Source organism: Micromys minutus (genome assembly GCF_963924665.1).
Source record: "Micromys minutus genome assembly, chromosome: 11".
In the NCBI taxonomy this organism is placed as follows: domain Eukaryota; kingdom Metazoa; phylum Chordata; class Mammalia; order Rodentia; family Muridae; genus Micromys; species Micromys minutus.
The window spans coordinates 45,645,695-45,662,682 of NC_137980.1; the positions used below are offsets into that span (position 1 = coordinate 45,645,695).

The window sequence follows — 16,988 nt, forward strand, 5'->3', positions numbered from 1 at the left end:
GGGGGGGCTCTCTCCTTGGTGTGAGCGCCAGAAGTATGCCACTGTTGAGTCTGGTCACAGGAGGGGGCACGTGAAAAGCTAACATGGGCGTGAGGCCTCGTGCCTTCCAAACCAGGCCAAGGGGCCAAGGGAGGATGCCAGGTCTCCATTCTGTCTCCTGAAAAAGCCTTTGACAGTCCAGTGACATAGCTCAGTGAAGGCAGCTGCTACCAAGCCTGATGACCTAAGTCCAGTCCCTGGGACCTACCCGGTAACAGACAAACACGGGCTCCCAAAAACTGTGGCCATGGGTATGTGCACATAAACAAATAAATAAATAACTTTATAATTCTTTTTTCAGGAAGAGCCCCCCACCACCACCACTCAGTGCCTATTGACAGGCTTGTTGCCGTTGTGAGCATTAAAAGAGAAGAGGGAGTTAGTGTGCAAGGTTGGCGGCCGGGCAGGAGTAGGCCGGCTTGAGCAGCGGTGCCAACCCTGCCCTGCTTACTGTGTGGCCTTGGGAAACTGTCAGAGCCTCTCTGTTCCTCAGGTAGGAGTGGCTGACAACTTAACTCAGGCAGGGAAACGTGGCCATGTTGGCCAAGTGTCTAGAGGTACGCTTGACCCTTAGAAAGCACCGGTTCATCTTTGGCACTGATGCTAACTCAATGACTGTCCCTTTGCCAATCCTGTGGAGAAGCAGGGGCGCTCAGGGACCTCTAAGGCATCAGACCAGCTGCATCCCTGGGTTAAATCTAGTGTGCTTGTAACATCCCTACATGGGATCACAGTGGGCTCCCACATCACCAAATCAAACCATTGCCCTACCCTTCTAGGATAGGAAAGAAGGAGGTTTGTTCCCAGTAGGGTCTGGACTACAGGAATTAAAGTCACTAGATCTCCAAGGTAGGGATGGCCCATAGACTGAGGGCAGCCCCACCCCCACCCCCCACCCCCGAGAGAACTCTAAAGTGACCAAAAGAAAACTAAAGTTCGGGAAGCTGAAGGTGCCACCCAGACGTTGCAGCCCTCATGAATGTCACTGAGCAAGAAAACTAAAGAGGCCTGGGCCAGGTGGGATGTGGTTGCTATGTGACAAAGCCACACCTAGCAACAGCTCCCCCGTTCCAGGTCTGGTACCCTGCCCTTCCAGCACTGTTGTCGCCCTGACAGTGGCACCTCCTTAAACAGTCGGGCAGAGATCTCAAGCTCTGCCATGGGCTGCCCCGGATGTTCCAGGAGGCAGATGCAAAGCGGCTTTCTGTTTCGCGTCACCCCTGTGGTGACAGCTGTGTTAAAGAGAACGTTCACAGTCATTGTGCTCCGAAACCACACACGAGTTCTATCTACTGGGGGTTTCGGAATGAATTGGGGTTCCAGCTCTCCTCTCCGCCTAATCGCACCTCTGCGCAGGGTAACCTTTGAAGTGAGTTTGATAATTAGTCATCCTGGCCTAGTTAAAGAAAACAATGTGTTCTCCAGTTGCACTCTGTTTCCAGTGAGAGCCCACACTAAACAGCAACTTTCACCTAGCTAAAACGGGGCTCCTTAGCTGGTCCTGCACCTCTCCAGTGTGTTCCCCAGGTTCTGTCTTTAATCTTTAAGCAGCTGTGCCTCTGCACAGATGCCCCCCCCCCCCACCTTCTGCTACATCCAGTTCACTCCACTCTATGAGCTGAGCACCATGGTGCTTCAAGCATGCCATGACACCAAATCCTCTTTACAACTCAGTTCAGTTCACTGAAGTGCCCAGCCCCCGCCTGCTACTGACCATTTTCTCCTGCCCCAGCCATGCCTCCAACTTGTCCTTTCCTGTACAGAGGAAGCTCACGCCTACCCCAGGGCCTTTGCACAGGAGAGATGTTCATGCCTGAAACACTCTGGGTGCCTAATGGGTTCCTCTCACCTTCCAGCTCTCAAGCCAAGCACAACCGCCTAAGGGGGAGGGGCTCTCAGTCCTGTAGCTTCATAATAAATGCACCTCTTCTGCAATGTGTCTCCTAGACACACAAAGGCCTGGGCTTGAGAAAGGGTTAGGGGGTTCTGGGGAGATGGCTCCGTCAGTGAAGTACCTGTCAGGCAAACATGACCACCCACATAAAAAGTCGATCATGGTGGTGAATGTCTGTGCCTCATGCTGCAGGGAAGAGGGATAGAGAAAAATGTCTGCCCTCTGCCTCTGGCTTCCTTACTCACATGCCCACACCCGCACAGACACATATACACACACCCACATGTTTCCCACACACATATATGAGATGGATGGATAAGAAAAAGGCTTTAAAACAAAAAAGACATCTGGTACTTATCCAAAACCAACCGCCAGCCATCCACCCTACTTAATGTTTGTTTTATACACACACACACACACACACACACACACACACACACACACACACACACACACACAAACCACTCTACAACTGTCAAGTGCCCTGGTAATTTTGAAGGGAGGTGGTCCCAGACTTCAGTCCCAAGGATCTTTCCCAAGGAATAAATTCCTCCCTATTGAGCTGATCTCCGGCCCATAGCAGACACCGGGGAAGTGCTGCCCTCTGGTGGTAAGTGGCTGCATAGCAGCAGCGGGTTTCCCAAATAGAGGGCAGTCTCCAGGGTCACCTACTAGCTAGTGACTTCCTGGTGGCTGAGTACCTGTCCGCGCGTGGCGAGACCTCCTACTTTAGTCTTTGATGCTGCCATTATCGGTGTTCCCAGTACCACTAGTCCTATTTCTATGTCACTAGTAAATGTATTTATGAGACTAATTCACTGTGAAAGAGAACCTTGAGGGACGGGGGATGTAGTTCAGTGGTGGAGCGCAGTGTGCTCAGTTCAAACCCCAGCACCGCAGAAGCAACAACAAAAACAGCAACTTGAGTTCCTTCAATACATGGGAAAAACAATTTCTTTTGCCATGCGGAGGAGGGAGACACAGAGAAGCGAGGGGGTGGGGCATGGGGGGGATAACTAAAAACAAAATCAGGACTATTAACATATAAAAAAACAATCCTTCTGCTACAGCTTGTCCTACAATGGTATCTGGCACCCTGGCTTTGATCTCTAGAACCCATACAGTGGAAAGAGCCCAGCGGCTTCACACACACACACACACACACACACACACACGCATGTGCGCATGGCACATCTGTGCGTTACGGCGCATGTGAACCCATACGCTGAATAAATGAATCATTTAAAACAATTTTAAAAATTAAAACATAAATATTTCCATTTTGGGGAAGAAACAAAAGCACTGGCTCCCTGAATTCGAACACTGATAGGTTCTGGGTCACAAAAGCACCTAAGTCATTAAGAAGCCATTGCTGGCAAGGCCACACTATCCACAATGCAATAAAGACAGAAATGTTAAACCCAAGGTAAACAAAAACCAATCACTTGGAAATGTATTTCCTAATTGAGTAGATCAAACAAAAGGAAGAGAATTGCCCATAATAAGCAGCTGAGAGCATAATCGGGGCTGGAACCCCAGGCAGAGAAACTTGGGGAATGGAACCAACACCCCCTCCCCCCATCGCTCTGTGCGAATTTTGTCATTAAACAAGGAAGACGGAAAATAAAGGAAGCATGTACCCCAAAAGAGAAAACAAGCACTGAGTTAAACCTGGGAAGAAAAACAAATATTAAACACATGAGGTAGAAGAGGTAAGAATCAGAGTGAGCCAGCCTCACACGAGGCTTCTTGTAAACACTTGGGAAGGGCCCAGGTTTGTGGACACCCAATTTAAAAAGCAGGAGGAAAGAGAAGGTAGTTTACTATCAGGTACAGAGTAGAGTTTTGATTACAGGAGGATAGCGCTCATGGAAAGACGGCTCAGGAGCCAGAAGCACATGCTGGTCTTGCAGAGGACCCACTTCCGGTCCCCACTACCTATGTCCAGAGACACACAGCTGCCTAGGACCCCAAAGGACCCCAGGCACTTTTCTGCATCTGGGAGGGGGTATCTATACTCACACATGCACACAAATACCCGCATATACACACAATCAAAAAATAAAATAAATTAGTAGTGTAGGACTCCATTGTCAGTATGAGGTGTCCTTAGAGTTCACCAGATGAACTGGAAGAGCTTGACCCCTCCCCCTGGCTGGCAGCTGATGCTACTAGAAAGCAGCCACGTGACTGAGCCTCTGACTATAAACAGGAACGTGCAGTTTTCACCCTGGGTCGGGGCTAGGCAACATCTACCTGCTTCCTCCTAAATAAGGTCCCAATGAAGCAAAGCCCAGATCCACCAAGGTTCCCCCGGGGAACCAATGAGCTTATTAATGTTACTTACATAGCAAGGCAGGGGGGTTATAGATAGAAACATGGGTGACCTTAAAGCAGCCACACAGGATGGTGACTTTCCCCACAGCTGTGTAGATGATGTTCCCTTCCCTACTCCTTCCTGACACATGGGCTCTCATTTTGGGGGAAGCTGTTTCTACACCCGCCGAATCTTGCCCTCGAATCTTGCCCTCTCTGTTTCCATGTTACTGACTGTTGGTAGCATCTCCTGGGAAAAGATGCAGGTCGTTGGAGAGCAGCTCTGATCTCACCTACATTATAAATCCTATCCATGTGGGCAGATCTGAAAAGCACTACTCAGACAGATGTGTGTGCATCCTGCTCTCTGCTCAGGTTACCATGGTGAGCAACCTCTCCGGTCCCAAGCTCAGGGAAAAAAAATGCTGGGAACAGGCTGCTGGCTGAAGGGCCACTCAAGACATCTTTTAGAAGCACAAGCACTCTGATCTCCCTTTATCATTAATGGACTTAACATCTGCCTGCTGCGCTAATGTGTGTTTGGCCATTAAACACCCTAAGAGCCTACCTCCTGTAACATGGTTTCCAGGGCAGATGAAACGCTACCATTGCTGTCTCCATATGTGGCCTTTCAGGGGTCCAGAACTGCAGCCTGGATCCTTGGTCATGAAAAGGCACTTTCTGGGTTGTGTGGATCGAGAGTTAAAGTGCCTGCTGCTTTCCTATAGGGCTTCCCCTGAGCCTCAGATTCCACAAAAAGAGCGTCTGTCATATACATGGTAGGAAGTCACACTTTACCAAAGATATAGTCTGAGCAGGGCAAACTGGAATCTTCCTTGGGGTGTTTCCTTGTGGTTCTCCCCGATTTCATAGATCATCAGCCTACAGGTTCACAGAGAAGTTGGGGAAGGGGTTCGGAAGGCCTGTACGGTGAATGACCACACCAGGTCCAGCTTTCAGTAGGATGATCAACTTTACTTTGGGTGACTCGAGGCTTATAAAGTTTTGGGGGACTGAGGGTAGAAGCATCCAGAATGAGCAAAGGCTGAGGGCTTAGGATCCCAAAATGTCTCATTAGCATGGGGAAGCATTTCAGAAATCTCAAGTGCCAGCTAAATAGGTTTTTATCAGGAGAAAAGAAATTGACCCTATAATCAAGCTACTAAGTCTATGTGACATTCCTCAGAGGCATGGGGTGCTTAGAATTACCCAGAGAAAGTCAGAGGAGAAACCCTTGCTAATAAAGAGAGTCTCTCATTATAAAACAACCCAAAGGCCATCTGATCAACCAACTCTCTGATCACAGGGAGTGCTAGCATCCTGTCCAGCTTCAAGGTGCTCCACACTCTGAGCCAGGACATTAGTTTCTTTCCTGGCAGAGGTGGGAGTATGTTCTGTGTTTGGAGAAGAAGAAATGCACACTGAAGCAAAGGGACAAGGAAAGTCCTCGGGATTGTGGACAAGGCTTTGTACCTGGAAGTTTGGCAACTCCTAGGACCATGAAGCTCGCAGACTTTAAGCAGTGAACGGTCACTAGGAGTGGTGTCTATCATTCCCTGGTAGCAGCTTTAAAAGCCAGGGAAAGCCACTGGGGAGAGGACTCTGTGAGTAAAGACACTTGTTGCTCACACATGAGGGCATGAGTTTGAATTCCCAACGCCCATGTGAAAAGCCACGTGTGCCTGTGCACACACCTTTAAGTCCAATGCTGTTGGGGAGAGAAACCGGAGAACCTCTGAGGCAGGCTGGATCCCAGCCTAGCTCTGGGTTCAGTGAGAGATCTGTCTTAGGAATATGGCAGAGCATTGTAAGACCCCAATGCCTCCTTGGGCCTCTAGGCCTGCTCACACACATGCATACATCACACATATAAAGCACACATGCACAGATCGTGCATGGCTCACCACGTGCCCCATCTCTTTTTAGATGGAGGCATGAACTGCTACAGAGGACCAGTAAGACCCTGTTGATAACAGCAAGCAGATCCCCCCCCCCCACTTTGTAGCCATATCCCAGGCACGTGCTCAAACAAGTTTTATTACTCTTTACCATGGTGAACCTTACATTTCTACTTTAGACCTCTGAGCTTATCAGCCTGACCCTGCCTGTCCGGTGTTCCTGATGGTATAAGGATTAGGAAGTGGTGTGCGTGTCAAAGCTAAGCCTGCACCCCCCCAACCCCATGTCATTCTACAAGGCCAGTGGTCGTGATGCTGTGCCCTCCCCCCATTAAAGGTAAAAACAGGCAAGCTTCACATGCCTTCACAGTGGAGCCAGAGCCAGGGATTTCAAGATCCTGTAGGAACTGAACACCATGGCCAAGACGTGGAAAGATATGAATAAATGCCATTTAAAATGGACCTCAAAGAAGTAGAAAGCTGGGCTGGAGAGATGGCCAGAGATCCTGAGTTCAATTCCCAGTAACCACATGGTGGCTCACAACCATCTGTAATGGGATCCAATGCCTCTTCTGGTGTGTCTGAAGACAGCTACAGTGTACTTATATATAATAAATAAATAAGTCTGAGAAAAAAAAAGTAGAAAGCTACGAGGCACTGACCAGTAATTTAATTAAGAAATAATGTATTGGTCACTTATCTCATGCTGCAACAAAAGTGCCTGACAAAAGCAACTCAAGGGAAGAAGAGTTTGTTTTGGCTCAAAGTTTGAGGGATACAGTCCACCATATACAAAGGACACACAGTGGTCACATCATATCTGCAGTCAGGAAGCGGAGAGAGATGACCGCTAGCTATGGTGCATATTACTTCTCCTTTTCACTCAGCCTGGGATGTCACCCCGTGAGATAGTACAGACCATATATAGGTCATCTCCTATGGGATTCTAGATCCTAGCAAGTTAACAATACTGACCACTATAAAGTCCAACATAAAGAAAACCACTAAACTTGCTGAAAAACAAAACAAAACCAAATCACTGATAGAGATTAGAAAATTCAAGGCACACACATGTTCACATGCCCCTTGCCCAAGTCACAAAATTATTAAGCAATGGGCCGGAGGATTTAAACCTGAGCAATTAGTCTGCTTTCTGAGCCATTGTTGATAAGGGATTTGGAAAGAACTCCTGCTGATTACAAATGCAGCAGGAACTGGGTGGCAAGCCCTAGAATGGGCCAGCCGGCAAACATCTGGACTGCTCAAACTACTCCAATAAGTTGCAGCCACCAGTAGACGCTATGTAAACAGTAGGTTTGGTGAGGTTTCACGATTTCGTACTTTCCTTACAAGAGCAGATCTGGATTCAGGCCACAGGTCATAGTTTATTGATGCCTGGCCGGAAAATAGAGATCCTTGAGAACAGTCATGCCTTCCTTGCCCCCTTTTTGGAGGCAAAATAACAAGCAGAGACTTGGTCTAAAATGGGAGCAAAGCCCATGAAGTAGAGCTCCCAGCGCTGTTGTTGAAGTTGCATTATGTGTATGTGTTAATATAGAGCAACTGTAATCTACTTCTGGGCTTCTTTATGAATTATGTGACTATTAGGTATATGGTCTTCGTACTGACGCTCGGGTCCTGTAAGAAGCTCAAGGCTTATGTGAATGCAGTGCCTTGGGTGAGGCCGGAAGAAGGCATCAGATCGGAAACTGCAGTGATGGGCAGTTGGAAGCTCCCTGATATGAGTGCTGGGAAAGAAATGTGTTCTCCGGAAGAGAACCACCTAGCCACCTCTCCAGCCTCGGGGGCCATTTTTAGGTGCAAACCTAAAAACAGAGACATGAGCAAAGTATCAGAGACCCAAAACACCTTATAGAGGGCTGAAAAGATGGCTCAGCAGTTAAGAGCACTGACTGCTCTTACAGAGGTCCTGAGTTCAAATCCCAGCAAGCACGTGGTGGCTCACAACCATCTGTAATGGGATCTAATGCCCTCTTCTGGTGTGTCTGAAGACAGCTACAGTGCGCTCATATACATAAATATGTTTTTTAAAAAAACCTGATAGGAACTGGGATGTAGTTCACTTTGTATAGCGCTTGCCTAGCAGCCATGAGACCCTGGTACTGCGTTCTCCCTCTTCCTCTCCCTCCCCACTTCCCTCTCATGCACACACAGCACTAACAACAGGAGGTGGAAGCAGGAGGTGGGCAGAGTCAGAAGTTCTGAGCATGCTCAGATGCACCTGAGTCTGAGGCCAGCCTGAGATATAGGAGGCACTGCCTCAAACAGAAAAACCAGGAACCCGCTTAGAATGATGTGCAATTTGGGCTTCGGTTCTGCCCTGTGTGGTGCAAGTGGAACAGTAGTGAGAATCCCCACCCCACCCTCACCCCCAGAGCAAGGGATGCTTCCCATGTCTAGCCGAGGTACTGAGAGCTCCAGCTTCACAAATACAGGGAAGCATCTGAATGTTTCTTTCCACCCAGTGAGGCTCTGGAAGGCTTCCCAGGGAAGCAGCTGAGCTACAAGATAAAGGAGGGTAAAAGTGAGAGCCATGCTCGCGGGCTTTTATGCCCTTATGCCAGTCTTTATGAGGTATAGGAGCTTGCCAACTAAGGAGGCTGTGACTTGGGTGGAGGTGGTCCCTGGCACTGTGGCGGTCCTTGGCACTGAATTACTACTTGGCAAGCTTCTTCAGGAGGAAGACACATCTATTTTACACATTAGGGCAACAGAATTTGTGCTACTAAGGATTTTCCAAAGGTAATGAACAGCAAGCTGCTAAATAAAACTAGTTAGATGGCAAGGGTAGCATACATCTATGATTCCAGTGCTCAGTTTAGGACGCTGAGGCAGGAGGATTGCCAGTTCAAGGTTAGCTTAAACTACTTAATAGGATCGATCCTCTCTACTCAAACCAAAATGAATTTGCAAAAAATAGGTCCACAGGCTTCAGAACAGGTGTTTTGTTTTGTTTTAAGATTTGTTTATTTATTTTATGGAAGTACACTGTCGATGTTTTCAGACACACCAGAAGAGGGCATTGGATCCCATGAAAGATAGTTGTGAGCCACCACATGGTTGCTGGGATTTGAATTCAGGACCTCTGGAAGAGCAGTCAGTGCTCTTCACCACTGAGCCATCTCTCCAGCCCAAGAACACAGTTTTTAATCACCTCAAGCTTTAAAACATGAAACGGCAAACTTCTTGTTCTGTCTGCATAGAGCAGGAAACTGTTCAAGGCAGTGGAAAAACCACCATAGCCTAAGACCCACAAACCATAAATACCCAAATTATGAGCCAGTGGGGAAGGGCTGGGTACAAGGCTCAGCAGGCAAAGTGCTTGCTGCACAAGCATCAGGACCTGAGTTTTGATCCCAGCACTCACAGACAAAGCTGGGCATGGGCCCCTATAATACCAGTGCTGAGGCAGAGGCAGATGTGTGTTCATTAACTTCTGTGTTCCACTTATAAAGCACTATGACCAGAAGTAAGGCCACGCCCCCTAAATCTACCCAAACAGTGCCACCAAGAACTAAGTACTCAAGCATTTGAACGTAAAGGGGAACTGTCTCATTTAAATAACCACACACCCTATTTTAGCTAGGGTGTGTACTGCTACAGTGAAATACAGTGCCCAAAGCACACTGGGAAGGAAAGGGTTTATTCAGCTTAGACGTCCACTATACTGTTCATCACTGAAGGAAGTCAGGACAGGAACTCAAATGGCAGGAGCCTGGAGGCAGGAGCTGATCCATGGAGGGGTGGTGTTTACTGGCTTGTGTCACATGGTTTCTTATAGAACCCAGGGGTGGCCCCACCCACAATAGGCTGGACCCTGCTTCCTTGATCACTAATTAAGACAATGCCCTACAGCTGGATCTTATAGGGGTCTTTTCTCAATTGAGGCCCCTCCTCCACGGCTCCAGATAATTTGTGTCAAGTTGGCATAAAACCAGCCAGTACATCCCAAAAGTCACCAATGGAAACCAACTGTTCAAATATCTGAGCCTATGGTAGAGTGAGGGGAATTCTTGGTGGTTAAGAGCACTGGTTGCAGGCTGGAGAGTTGGCTCAGTGGTTAAGAGCACTGTCTGCTCTTCTAGAGGTCCCGAGTTCAATTCCCAGAAACCACATGGTGGCTCACAACCATATGTGATGGAATCTGATGCCTTCTTCTGGTATTTGAAGACAGCTACGGTGTACTCATGTATATAAATAAATAATGAGAGAGAGAGAGAGAGAGAGAGAGAGAGAGAGAGAGAGAATGCACTGGTTGCATTTCTGAGGACCGTAGGTCAATTCTCAGCCTTATACAGTTCAGACTTATACAGTCCCAAGGGCAAGGTCACACTAGTTCAAACTCTGTACAGTTGCTAGGACAACGAATTCGTGATTACAGATTTAAAAAAAAAAAAAAAAAACAGTGAGCACCAGGTTTATTGAGAAACTTTGTCTCACTTAAAAAAAAAATAAGGTGAAGGGTGACTAAAGATGATGCCCAGTGGCATCCTGTAGCCTCTGTTCACACAGGCACACCCACACAAACATGTACACACACGTGCAACACATTCTCATAAAAGAGGCGTCTGACAACAGATCTGTGGCTGCAGAAGAAACCGTGAGCTAAAGCACAGAGAGTCTATCACACACGTGTGGAAGAGGGTCTGAGATGCTTGGATTAGTGAGTGTAGCACTAGGGTCCTCAGTGGGGGAGGGGAAGAGGAGAATGAGGGAGAAGCAGCATTTGAGGAGTGGCCGAAAGCTTTCCAAAACCAACACAAGATAGCCACACCCAGGTTCCAGAAACTGAATGTGCAAAAACAGGGTGTTACCTACTGGTCTATTAGCCACGTGAACCTGGGAGGGCAGATCCTAAAGCCGAGGTGGGCTAAAGTCTCATGCAATTAGCCAGTTCTGACAATTCATACTCTGAGGGTATTCTTGAAAATTAAGCAAGGTCACCCGAGCAAGCGTCAAGTGAGTTCAGACTTATACAGTCCCAAGGGCAAGGTCACACTAGTTCAAACTCTGTACAGTTGCTAGGACAACGCATGCGTGAAAACCTGAAGGATAGTGTACGTGATGAGTCATCAAAAGTAAAATCCACTCCTAGTCTTACATCTGGGAGGGGCACACTCCTAGAACAACCCATGTTATAGAGGGACAGAGGTTACAACACTCATGTCATGTTTACCTGGCGTTTTCTCACAAGGGCCCAGAAATCTCTCAGAGCATCCATCATTCATGGACCACCTGTGTGCTCCAAAACCAGAAAAGGAATAAAAGAGAGAAACCACTACTACGTCAGGCCTGCTAATTATCTGAGGCATGTTGGAGGCTGAGCCAGGAGCAAGATCAAATCCAGCCTGGATAATTTAGCCAAACTCTGTCTCAAATTCAACAATAGAAAACAAAAAGTTTGAGGCCATAAGTTCCATGGCAGAGTGTAGACTGTTTGCTTAGCTTATGCAAGGCAGTGGGTCTGAGTCACAGTTGCAAACACACAAAAAAAGAACAGAAGAAAGAGAAATATCTCACCTTAACAAAAAGATTGGGCTGTGGAAAAACCAACCATAAAAATCCTGTAAGGGGCTGGAGAGATGGCTCAGCAGTTAGGAACACTGGCTGCTCTTCCAGAGGTCCTGAGTTCAATTCCCAGCCACCACATGGTAGCTCATGACCATCTGATATAGGATCCAGTGTCCTCTTCTGCTGTGTATGAAGACCCCCCAAAAATGTACTCACATACATAAAATAAATAAATAAATCGTAAAAAAAAAATCCTGTAAGACAGACATAGAAAAGAAAATAGACTACCTTTGGACATAGCTCACCAGTGAAGCTCTGGCCTCACAAGCCTGAGGAGCCAAGTTCAGTCCCTGGAACCCAGGTGAAAAGGCCACGACATAGTGGTGCCTGCTCACAGTGCCAGAGATGGGAGGTGGAGACTTGCTAGTCAGTCAATCCAACCTAACAGTGAGCACCAGGCCAGTGAAAGACCCTTCCACAAAGGAGGTGAGCAGTGGGTAATGCCTACAATAGTCAACTGGCTCCATATATGCATGCGCGTGCGCACGCACACACACACACACATACACACACACATACACACATACACACACATACACACACATACACACACACACATACACACACATACACACACATACACACACACATACACACACATACACACACATACACACACACACATACACACATACACACACATACACACACACACATACACACATACACACACATACACGCATACACACACACATACACACACACACACATACACACACACACATACACACACACACACAATTGGGAGTACCTGAGCTGAACCCTCAACTTCATGTAGGCTGATAAAAACTGGATTTAGCTTAAGAGGAAAGAGAAAGCAACTCACTACAAGTCAACGAAAACACTGTTCAAGAATAAAGGAGGGGGGGGTTGGTTGCTGGAAATTTGGCTCAGTGGTTAGAGCATTTGTTGTTCTTAGAGAGGACCCTGGTTCGATTACCACATGGAGGATCACAACTGTAATGCCCATCCTACAAGATCCAATATGACCTCTGAGAGCACCAGGTGCACACTTGGTGCACCTACATACATGCAAGCAAGGCAAAACATGCATAAACATAAAATAAATCTTAATAAATAAGTAAAAGTGGGTGCTAGAGAACAGGGTCATCAGTTACAAGCCCTTACTGCTCAGCCCGAGAACCCACATCAGGTTCTGACAACCTCCTGTAACACCTTCTTCTGGCCTCTGAGGATGCCACATGCGCACAGCATACACTTCCATGGAGACACACACAAATGAAATAAATCTCTAAGGTCCAAAGAAGTGAAACTAGGGTGTGACAGAGGCAGCCCAGTCTGCCAAAGGGAAGTCAGGAAGTTGAACTTGAATGGAAAGGACAGTGGTTCCCTAAGGGTAAAAGAGGCAAGGTAAGCCGGAACAGCGGAGAGGCGGGTGCAGGTTCCAGAAACAAGAGGACCCCGGTTCCATTCCCAGCACCTGCAAGAGGAGAAACCTCTTGAAAGAGAAAGAAATCTCAACAACGCCAAATGACAAGGGCAGTGGGGTTCAAGGGAGGCCTTTGGATCAGAATTACGTAACTCTCCCTTAAGAAGCCACTCCATTCTTATGTAAGTCCTTTTTTTCTCTGACTCACTTGAGAAGCACACATACATGCAGAAGTCCACAGAGGCCAGACGAGGGACACCAGGCTTCCCTAGAACTGGTGTAAGAGACAACTGTGAGCTATCACAAGGGCCTGAACCGCCACCCTCGGGAAGAACAGCAAGTGTTCTTAACTACTGAGTGGTTTTCTCCAGTCTTCTGTTGTGGTTTGGTCTGTTGCTGTGTGTTACAACGCTCAATTCTGAACCCAAAGTCTAGGTCTATGATTGGCTTCTCACAGTTACCGGCTTCTGTTGTGCAGCAGACCTTGTTCCTTAATCTAAAACTATTGGTTAAACAAAAAAAAAGAAAAAAAAAAAAGAAAAAAAAAAAAAAGAAAAAAAGAAAAAAAAAAGGCTACAGCCAATTACTGGAGGGAATAGAGGTAGGTGGATTTTTGAGTTACCAGGCTGGGGGTGGAGCCGTGAGAGGAAGAGAGGAAAGACCAGGAGGAAAAAAGAGAGGGCACCATGGGAGGAGACGGACCATGAGCATGAGGCCAGGAGAACCCGCTGTTATCTGGGGGACTGCTGGGAATCAAAGCCAAGTAAACTAACCATAGTCTGAGTCCCATCTATTTGTAAGCTCGCCGGGGATAAGCTTAAGTTAGGTGTGTTCCACTCCCCCGAAATCTATTTATAAAGTCCTAACTCAGCCTCGTCAGAAATAATAGTAATAAAACCAGGTTTAAAATGCAGAGACTGTTGTGTAAGACCTTGAGTTCAGTCTCCTGCACTAAAAGGAAAAAGGGGGGTGGGTGGGTGAATCAAAAGACAGCTCCATGTGATTCAGAAAGGGTAAAGTAGTAACTTTAAATTTTGGTAAATCAAGGACCAGAGAGATGTCTCAGTGGTTAAGAGTACTTGCTGCTCTTGCGTACGACCCAAGTTCAGTTCTCAGTACCCGCATGGTGGCTCACAGCTGGCTAACTCCGGTTCCGGAAGCTCCACAGCGCCCTCTTCTGGCCTCTACCGGCTCCAGGCACACAAGATGCAGTGCACACATGCAGGAAAAGCACTCACACACGAAATTTAAAGACAATTTTTTTTTTAAAAGCTGGTAAATCATCCATGGATACTTCGGTTTGTAAATTACCAAAGCATTGGGAAAGGTACGGACTGAGGAAGGGGTGGAAATGTCTCTTTAACAGTGTCTTTAAAATGAGGAATGACGCCAGGCGTGCTGCACGTGCAAAGACTGTAGCACATGGGAGGCTGGGGCAAGAGGATTCCACGTTTGTCACTGCCTACAGTAAGAAGTGACCTGGTAGACTGGAGAGAGACAGACAGACAGTAAGGACTGAGGATGTAGTTCAGTTGACAAATTGTTTGCCATGAATACATGAGGCCCTGGACTTGGTCCCCAGCCCCGTGTAAACTGGATATAGAGACACACATCTATAATCCCAGCACACAAAGTGGGATTATATCCTCAGCTACATATCAAGGTCTGAAAGGGTAAAAAAAAATATAGCCTAACCCCTCCAAGGGCCCCAAGCTAAAGGAGCCTTAACCCCCGTACCTAAGAACCCCTAAATAACTCAAATTTCAGACCCTGCTCTCTGCCAGTAAGCAGATAGAAGGTCACACTCCTTGTTGTTCCGGAGCCTGCTTTCTGTATGAAACTGGGTAGAGGGTGTAGGACAGGCCTAGTAAGTTAACAGGAGAGAAGCTGATTTAACCGCTTATCTGGCTTCTGCAAACTGCACCATAGAAACCCCCCTGCCCTAGTGACTTCTGACTGCCATTGTCACCCCCACCCAGGAGACCAAGCAAATATAGACCTCTAAGACTATAAGGAACTGATTGGTCCTAGAAGCACGGGCTTAGATGGTCTACAATGATTGGCCTAGAAAGCGCGGGCTTAGATAATTTAAAATAATTGGTTTGTGAGTTGCAGGCTTTGCCATGATTGGTTTAGAACTCGCGGGCCTTGTGAACCCTATAAAAGCTGTCCCGATCCTGCACTTAGGGTTCCGCAGTCCTCTACCCCTGCGTGGTGTACAACTGTGGGCCCAGAGCGCTTGGAATAAAATTCCTCTTGCAGTTTGCATCAAGACGGCTTCTCGTGAGTGATTTGGGGTGTAGCCTTTCCTGGGACGGAGCGTGGGGGTCCTCGTTTTAAGGGTCTAACAGGTCAAGGCCAACCTGAGCTATTGAGACCTTGTCACAGAGAGTGGAGGGGGGGAGCAAAAGGACAAAGGACGAAAAGGAGGCAGGAAGACTCACTGGGTCAAGTGCTTGCTGCCAAGCCTGATAACCCAGATTTGATCCCCAGAACCCACATGGAGGGTGAACCAAGTCCTTCCTACAAGGCATTCTCCGACCTCCAAGGGTTCCACCAATTCCACTCCTTAAAAATAAACACACGATGTAAAAAAGATGTTTCAAAAGACCAAACAAAGTAAGCTGATTTAAACTGAGTAGAGGGTTTAATCACGCTAATGAAGTCAGAAGCTGCTCACGGCTCGGTGTCATAAACAGATTTGAGTAGCAGCTTTCCTTAAGCCACGCCCCCACCTAGTGGACAGCCTTGTTCCTGATGTCATAAGCTGCCCATTGTGACCAGCCATTCTGTCCCTTGACAACACAGGGTCTCTTAGCCCTTTGAATCAAAGCGTTATTATAACCTGGTAACTTCACCTCCTTGGAAGCTACTGTTTTGAGCTCTTGTATCTGCCTGGATTAATAACGTCTCTGGTGGCCATTTTTTATGGCTTTCTCTGCATAGCTGTTGCTGACAGAACTTGAAGAGTTAAGAATTTCACTCCAGAGCCTCAAGGGCTAAAGCCTGGAAGAAGACAGCACAATCTTTCTTTGGAAGGTTTCCTTGTGAGGTGTGCCACTTACCCTGGGCAGCAGGACATCTGGCTTCCAGTCAACTCCCCCATGGAGCCAGAATCTATAGAAATCTGTCCTTATAACCCACATCACCGAATCCCACTCAGCAGATTCCAGTACCACCTGGCGTCATGCAGAAAGAAGAACCCCAAGAAAGCCAAAAAGATGGCTAGCTGTAAGTACAACGCCTGCCACGTGGTCCCCATCAGAAAGCTGGCTGAACATGAAGCTACCTGTGTCAACAGAAGCTCCGTGGAGGAAGAGGATACTTTAGGCCCCCTACAAGTCAGTCTCCCACAGCCGCAGAGCGAGGACACGCTACAGGTCCGTTGGCTTTCCAACCCTGATATTTGGAATGTTGACGGTGCCAACTGTCACCCAATGTTCGTCCTTAAGAGTTTTGTTCCCCAAAAACTTGTTTGTGAAAGTGACACCCAAGAGTCACGGGGAGACCAATGCCCAGAAGATCCTCAGACTAGGACCAGGAAGGCAAACTTCTAGCAGGAGGAAGAGGGCTCTCAAATGTGTGGATGGACTCGCGTCTCATCTGAATAAAAACCTGCAAAGTAACCATCGGAGCTATGTGGGGTTGTTTCTAAAGGCTTAGGAAGAGGCTGAGGTGGAAATGGGGTTTAGGACTGAACTGGGAATGTAAGTTGAACCAACTTCCACAGGGAACACTTAACAGTAGCTATGAAAATGCTTAACACACACAGGCTTTGATCAAGTAATTCTACATCATCCTGTGCAGACAGCCACACGCAGAAAATGGGGTTGAGTACAAAGTTATTCAGTGAGGTGTT

The 16,988-nt window shown here is 47.4% G+C and overlaps 1 protein-coding gene across 1 annotated transcript; it reads left to right on the forward strand.

Annotated features, from left to right (window-relative positions):
- Nucleotides 1–16,233: 16,233 nt before the first annotated feature.
- On the forward strand, nt 16,234–16,686 carry GTSF1L (gametocyte specific factor 1 like; the record flags this gene model as incomplete). The annotated part of the gene is made up of 1 exon (XM_080924964.1): nt 16,234–16,686. One exon carries the CDS (start codon nt 16,234–16,236, stop codon nt 16,684–16,686), a length of 453 nt encoding a protein of 150 aa, XP_080781090.1.
- Between the last annotated feature and the right edge of the window lie 302 nt (nt 16,687–16,988).